The 7,619-nt window shown below is 33.4% G+C and overlaps 1 protein-coding gene across 1 annotated transcript; it reads right to left on the bottom strand.

Moving 5' to 3' along the window:
* Window positions 1-1,818: 1,818 nt before the first annotated feature.
* On the bottom strand, window positions 1,819-7,343 carry PDF1B (peptide deformylase 1B). Its single transcript, XM_028238350.2, has 7 exons — window positions 7,056-7,343; window positions 6,502-6,640; window positions 4,903-5,095; window positions 3,679-3,789; window positions 3,011-3,073; window positions 2,266-2,398; window positions 1,819-2,125 (listed from the first exon to the last, which is right to left on the bottom strand). The coding sequence occupies exons 1-6, from the start codon at window positions 7,267-7,269 to the stop codon at window positions 2,297-2,299; spliced, it is 822 nt and encodes a 273-aa protein (XP_028094151.2). The 5' UTR covers window positions 7,270-7,343; the 3' UTR covers window positions 1,819-2,125; window positions 2,266-2,296.
* Window positions 7,344-7,619: the final 276 nt, after the last annotated feature.

Genomic DNA, 7,619 nt, shown 5'->3' with positions numbered 1-7,619 from the left:
AAAATAATAAAATTTTGGTAGAAAAAATTAAAAAGAATTAAAAAAAATAGCCAAGCCCGCCCACGAGCCGTGGGCGAGTTTCGGGCAGCCACGAGGCACGGGCTAATTTTACACTCCTATCAATGTGAATGTTAACATATCAATGTGAATATTCACATTGTCAACGGGCCGGGCCGGGCCCGCCTTGGGCTGCTGGTCAATTTTATACTCTTATCAATGTGAATGTTAACATGTCAATGTGAATATTCACATTGTCAACAGGCCGGGCCAGACCCACCCACGGGCCGTAGACGGGTTTCGGGCAGCCACGAGGCGCGGGCTGATTTTACACTCCTATTAATGTGAATGTTAACATGTCAATGTGAATATTCACATTGTCAACGGGCTGGACCGGGCCGCCCCGGGCCGCGGGCCAATTTTATACTCTTATCAATGTGAATGTTAACATGTCAATGTGAATATTCACATTGTCAACGGGCCGGACCGGGCCCGCCCCAGGCCGCGGGCGGGTTTCGCGCCGCCACGAGACGCGAGCCAATTTTACACTCCTATTAATGTGAATGTTAACATGTCAATGTGAATATTCACATTGTCAATGGGCCGGGCCCGCCCCGGCTCGACTTGAATTTTTTCGGGCACCCATGAAGATCGACATGGGCCGAGCCCCTACACATTGACGATATGAACATTCACATTGACGGTGTGAACATTCACATTAGGGATATTTTGGTAATTATGTCACTCATAGGACTTATTGAAACATAAGAAAATAATGTGAACTAAATGAAACATAGGTAAATGAAAATGGTATTTTAATATTCTTATCTCAAATAGGACCTAATAGAATAGTTAAAAAGAATATGGGTTTGATGGAATAAAACTCTTAAAAAGTGAATTTATCAAAAAAGCTCCCAATATAAATATACCTAAAAGATAAAAAATTGTAAAAAAAAACTTTTAAAAATTCACTAAATATCAAAAATACAAAAAAAGAAGAGAATTTAATACATTTTTTTATATTTTCATGTATTTATTAATTTTTTAAAATATTTTTTTACAATTTTTTTATTTTTTAGATACATCTAAGTAAGGTACATCTAAAAAAATAAAAAAAATATTTAAAATTTTAAAAATATTCACTAAAAAAAAAAAAAAAAAAAAAACCAAAACCAAAAAATTCAGTTTTCAAAAAACTTAATCTAAAAAACTCAAACCAAATAATTTGAATGAACCATTCTGTTGGCAAACATATGGAGAGTAAAAGCCAACAACCATCCTCCAATTGACTGTTTGCAGATGGGCAAGCCATCAAGCAACCAAGTACTCAAATGCAAACTCATGTTGAACTTAGATAAGGATAATTTAGCAGATGGATGTACGTGATTGCTGTTTCTTGGAACCCAATTCACTGCCTATAGATGTAGAACACGTTCAACATGACAACATCCCAATTTAGCAGATAGATTTTGTGATTTTTTTTGCGTACTGTCCAGTTACCAGATACAATGCAGGAACGGGATAGCTAAATCTGTATTATTAGAATAAATCTCCTAAAATTCCAGAGGTTTCTTCAGGAAATAAATGAATTCATTGTCAAGTCAAGAAATATTTTTGAACATGTGGGCCTGGATCCTAGTTTCCAGTTTCCATGAATCGTACTTAAAAATGTTAATCTGGAAAATAATACATAATGATCAGGCAACTAATTTGAAGGATACTTAAAATGTGACACTATCATTCCATAGATGACATATTTAAGAAACATTTTGGAACGACAAACAACACATTCAACACATATAACATATAATCCCACAGGTAGAACTCAGAAACAAAGGTTATATCATAAACATTTCCTTGTTTATGTTTCTCACAGATTGAAAATTCAATGACAGTAACTACAAAAAATGTTTTACAAAAACCACAGCAGCTTAAACCTATGGTCACATCACACTATTAATGTGGAATGACTTTTAGAAAAGCCATTACTTTACAGATTCAATGCCCCATGCAAAGACATTATGCATGATAAGAAATATACATAAATATTTGTCACAACTTGTTAATCAATCATCTATGGGCTATGGTACCTGCAAAGTCGCAAAATACTTGTATTCCATCTGTGTATCTGTTCAGCAAATTCCAGCATATAATAAGTTCAGGATAGGCATGATATATTTAGTGAATTGCACAAAAACAAATGAAAAAAATCAAGCCAAAGTGTACACAATCAAACAAGGCATAGTAAATAGTTTGTGTGTATGAAACCTGATGCATCCCTGGAAGCCTATATCTAAGTTTATGATTTTCCAAAACCGGCAGCCACCTTCCTTCTTTGTCTGGAAGCTATATTTTCTGGGCTTGGATTTCCAGTCTTATCTTCATATTTCTTTTCCAAGGCCTGTCAACAATACAATAAGAACTAAGCAATCAGATAACTGTTCCTTCACTTCAAAGTCGCAAATAATGATGCCGATACACAGCCATATATTAAAAGTGGGACAATCAACCTGAATTACTAAAGAATGTAGCTTTTACGTAAGTTAGCGACAGTATTGATCAATTGTTTTACAATTTAGTGTTATGATGAAACTCTCAGTTATGCGGAGCATAAGCAGCAACCAGATGACTTCATTAGAAAGTCCACTCAGCAAAACATGTTGGAACAGCTTTTTATTTTTTTTTAAAAAATGCAATGCTGCATTGTTTTTCAAAAGAGAAAAATATAATTTACTCAAAATAAGGAATAAACGTGGACAATTAATTTATCAGAAAAATCTAGTTCTAAGCAACCAAAATATTAGTACTTCTGAAAAACAGTCAAAGGTTGTTATTATCCATCTCTAGTTTCCTCTGCACATAGCAATGTAAAAAGCTGGTAACATATTTCAATCAAAGAGAATAATTTCTACGGATTATCATGGTGAAATGTTTTTATGTAGTTCAAATATTCAGGCAATCAAGGATCATAAATTCTACAATCAACACGAGATCATCGGCATGCTTTACTCACCTGTAGCTCTGCACGAATATTGTCAAGAACTTCTTCAGTCATTCTATCACAGAAAAGAATTCCCTGCAAATCCATGAGCCATCTTAGAGTTAATTGGTATTGCCATGGCATGGGACCTAAGACAACATCAACCTTTTCAAGCAATTGTGGGCATTATTCTCGTGTCAGTTAAAAGTTATTGCCTATTTTGTTCTCAAAATCCATTCTACATGTAATGCCTAGATTATCAACCCACACACCCTGCCTTCCATTTCAGATTTCTCAAGGTTAACATGCTGCGCACATCATATGTGTCAGATACCACCTCTTGTTAAACTTCCTAGTTTAGTCCATACTCTATCAAGAGTAATACAAATTAGGCACTGTATCTAGTGCAGCAAGCAAAATTATGGTAACTGTTACATGTGACAGGGAATTATTAGGACAAATTTGCATTTAAATTTTCATATATTGGCATAAATTCCCAGATTAAGGGCACACATGTTGATCTCATCTGCTTCTATGAAAATTATAACATTGCTAAGAATTTTGGAAAAATAACTCATCAAAACCAAACAAGTTCAGTTTGTAAAACTTTCAGCTAGACATGTCACCAGAAATTTTATAGGATTGAATTTTTCTATTTTTTAACTTGCAATCATAAACAGAGTGGAAATAGAATCAGGAACCTGCAAATGATCAAATTCATGCTGAAACACACGTGCAGGAAGGTCCGACAAGTTAAAAACAAATCTGGCACCAGTAATATCCCTTGCATCAATCTTTACAGACTCTGGTCTCTGAAAATTTTAAAATGTCAGGCAGCTCGAAGACCATATTATCTGATAAAAAAAAAATGACAGGCAGTTTAAAGATCAGATCATAAATACAGACAGCTTCTGATATTTTACAGATTCTGGGTTATAAAAAAATACAGCATGACACAGATTGATTAGTGAGTATAAATTATAGGCACATAGACCCAAAACAAAAACAAACAAACAAACAAAAAAGAAAAGAAAAAAAAAAAGAAAAAGAAGAAAAGAGGATAGAAACAGCTTAACTTCCATCACTAAATACAGTAATAGTTGACTAACTTATTGAACAACACACTAATATCATCTATCCCCCACTTCTATAGGGAATAAAAGGAAAGCAAGCTCGAGTTAAGGTAATAAAGCATGTCCGATATAAGTAAAGATACGGAACTCATATAGCGGAACTCTATGAAGTTGACCCAGAAGAGTTTGACTAAGATATAATTAAGTTGCAGAGAGTTGGAACAATATCTGAGAAAGAGCCAGAAAATTTTGGGGACTTCAAACATGACATGTCCTAGAAAACTATGAAAATTAAAACATTATCAAGTAGAAGTGAAATTAACAAATTGCTCTTAACTTAAATGACTGGCATCCACAGCCTAAGCTCACTTGAAGTACTAGAGGCAAATTCTATTATGTGGTTAATATCTGAACTAATAGATATATTAACTTCCTTGACAAAAACATTCACCGGAAAACAAAATATGAAAATGTGTGTACATGTGTTGTTTTCTTCTTCATTTTTTTCCTTTTTTTTCCCCCCGAAGGGTGGGGGGGATGCTTTTAACAGGGAACCCGCCATATAATACTAGGATAGTATCTTTTCAAGCGCACTCAAGCATGAGCAGAAAAATATAAACATCCAAAAACTTAGACATGCCCCAATGACTGATTCATGTTGCACTCAGATAAACATACAATTGCATGTCTGTGCATGTTTTTAAAGTTTGGTTTCTTTGTGTAGATCTCACTTATTCACATATACAATCAGCATTTTCCCAAGATCTATGGAAAGACTCATTGGGCAAAGTAACTTCATTACTAGCCAAAAACCAATACAAAATTTAAAACCCAAAAATGAAACAAATATACCTCCACATCTGCATAGATCCCTGGAAAGGATAAGCACCCTTCATTAAAGAGCACCACCTTTTTCGAATATTTGCTTACTCTAGGATTTACAAGAATAATCTCCTCCCCTTCACCGCGTTCCCCAACCGGATTAAACACCATAAGTTGAACATTAATTCCAACTTGGGGTGCTGAGAGACCAATGCCATCAGTTCTGTGGACAAAAGGAAGTCAACAAGTATTGTTCACACTTCTGTAAATAATAGAATTGCTTATAAGCGTGTAACATATACAATGGCTGGTTAAATGTGTACGTGAGTTGTACACCAATGGCACCTTTTGGTGGATTACAATATCTATCAACTTGTTGGCATTTCTTGCTTAGCCTTAAAATTATCTGAATCTAAGTATAAAGGGAAATTAAGTTTGGAATTTTCAAAAGCAACACAAATGATTACTTTTGGCAAAAAGTGCCTGATCAATTTAGATTAGTACTCAGAAGCATAGTTGTCAAATCGGGATTCATATCGTGAATCGAATCGAATCGTGAATCGTAAAGATTCGGTCACTTTTTCTAAATTACTTAAAAACATATATCTACACATTTAAATATTAAATATATCTTATGAATATAAAATATTTACACTTAAATCAACAAAAATGTTATTTTGAATGATAATCGCGTAATTTAATAGGTAAGAAGTTAACAAAGGTTCCTATGTAAAATCACTATCTTACCTTTTTTTTTATTTTTTAAATATTTTTTATCAACCATTCTTAATAAAAATAATAACCAAATAGACAAATTATTAATTTCTAAAGTAACAATAGTTTACAACGATATTGATATTTGGATAATAAGTATATATACTTTTCTAAGTAAGAGTGAACAAATAATAAGAAAGAATTATTTAGGATATTTTATTTTAAAGCCTAAAACATTTTAAAAAGTATAACTGACCTCACACATGTAATATTCAATTTAATAAAATAGTAATAGATAATTCATAGTGTAACTTTAATCTTAAATATCTTTAGAAGATATATTACAATTTTTTGAAGGGAAAAAAAATGAGAAGAAAAGTTAAAAATATGTTAGGTCTGACTGAATCTGACTGAATCCTATAAAAAACTCCATGATCACTAAAATAACAACAAATCATATATACATATTGGTTATTTTGGTATTAAATGTTATTAGAAGTTGTATTATGTCATTTTCACTAAAAAGATGAAAAAAATGAGTCGAAAACAATAATTTCAAAAATTGCATGAATCGTAAAGAGTGAATCGAATCGTGAATCGATTGTAAATCGTGTGATTCACTAGAGATTCACTTCCAAAATGGATTTACTCATAGATTCGTATCGATTTTGCAAAAATTGCGTATCGAATCGTGAATCGAATCACGAATCGTAAGATTCTGATAACGGAGCTCAGAAGTATGCCACAACCTAACACGTCAGTGATGTAACCTATAATACTATACAACAGAAGTTCATATTAAAATTCAAGTTTCAAAATATCTTCAGGGTACAAGAAACTCCAACTCAAATGCTCTTGATCAACAATAGAGAAACCCTTACTGTCGGTATCAAATACGTAGTTAAGAAATCTTACTTGTACATTACATCGAACATCTCATCAACTAATTTCTTCAAATTATCATCAAATGTATCAATTCGCTTATTCTTGGTTCTTAGTATAGGGTCTGGGTATTCCACAATTTTGAGAGGTGCCTCAAAGCTCAGATCAGCCGCTACAAATAAAAAGAACAAAAAAAGGTAACAATTGGATCAGAACAAAACAATAAATTATCACCACGAATTAGAGGTCTACTACTTTCATTCAAAAATTATTATTAACCTCCTTTTGGTTGCCCATAAGGAAACAAAAAGAAAACAAGTCCATCTGTATTTCTTGGCAGCAAACAATTTATTTCATGTTTCTTCAATTTTTTTCCCCAGGACATTTAGTAAACTCAATTTCTTTACTTCTTTCGAATTTTCTCGGAAACCAAACAGAGCATTAAACCCCAATCCTATATGCAGCAACATAAATTTTGTAAATATTTAGATTTCAAGTGATTCGATTGAGTGTTAATCAGTGAATACAAGTTTAGAACACGCATTACAAAAACAGAAACAAAGAGGGGACGAATTGGAGTTGCTTACGTGAAGCTACTTCGTCTTCTTTGACAGAGAAGCCTCGCTTGGCCTGAGCATGGACCTCCATTAGAGGAGGTCTGAGGCGGTTGGGGGTGGACATGAGGGGGCGGAGATTAGAAGGAAGAAGAGTAGGGCGGCGGCGACAGAGGAAGGGAAGGAGAGAGTGAGAGATAGCGGAGGAAGAGGAGTGGAGCCAAGTGGCCAACGTCGAACAAGCCATCACCACTCGGAAGGGTCAGGCGCAGGACCCTCGTAATTTGAGGCTAGAGCCACAGCCCCCCAATGATTATATTAAAAGGACATTTTTTGATTTTTTTAGCATAATTAAAAAGTTATGTTTGTGATAAAAAATAGAAAAATAAAAATATTTTTTATTTTTTTAATTTATTTGAGAATTGTAAAACAAAAAATAAAATTATTATAATTTTAAGATATCAACTGTTTATTTTTCTACATCTTTTTTCGCAAAAAAAATCAAAAAGTACACTTGTTTAAATTATTTCAAATAATTTTTTATTTTTTTTTTACTTTTTAATTTAGTCAAAGGGGTCTTTTGAGAACACACCAAAA

This window comes from Camellia sinensis, chromosome 1 (assembly GCF_055761805.1).
Source record: "Camellia sinensis isolate YWXY chromosome 1, ASM5576180v1, whole genome shotgun sequence".
NCBI lineage: Eukaryota > Viridiplantae > Streptophyta > Magnoliopsida > Ericales > Theaceae > Camellia > Camellia sinensis.
Note: the sequence above shows the minus strand (reverse complement) of the source record. Positions and strands in the feature narration are given on the sequence as shown.

Bases quoted from the DNA above. Each gene is read 5' to 3' on its own strand.
- PDF1B (XM_028238350.2), bottom strand. From the start codon at position 7,269: ATGGCTTGTTCGACGTTGGCCACTTGGCTCCACTCCTCTTCCTCCGCT. The intron at 5,096-6,501 runs GTAAGATTTCTT...TTTTGTCCACAG, and splicing joins ATGTTCGATGTAATGTACAA to AACTGATGGCATTGGTCTCT. The intron at 3,074-3,678 runs GTTCCTGATTCT...ATGGATTTGCAG, and splicing joins ATGAATTTGATCATTTGCAG to GGAATTCTTTTCTGTGATAG.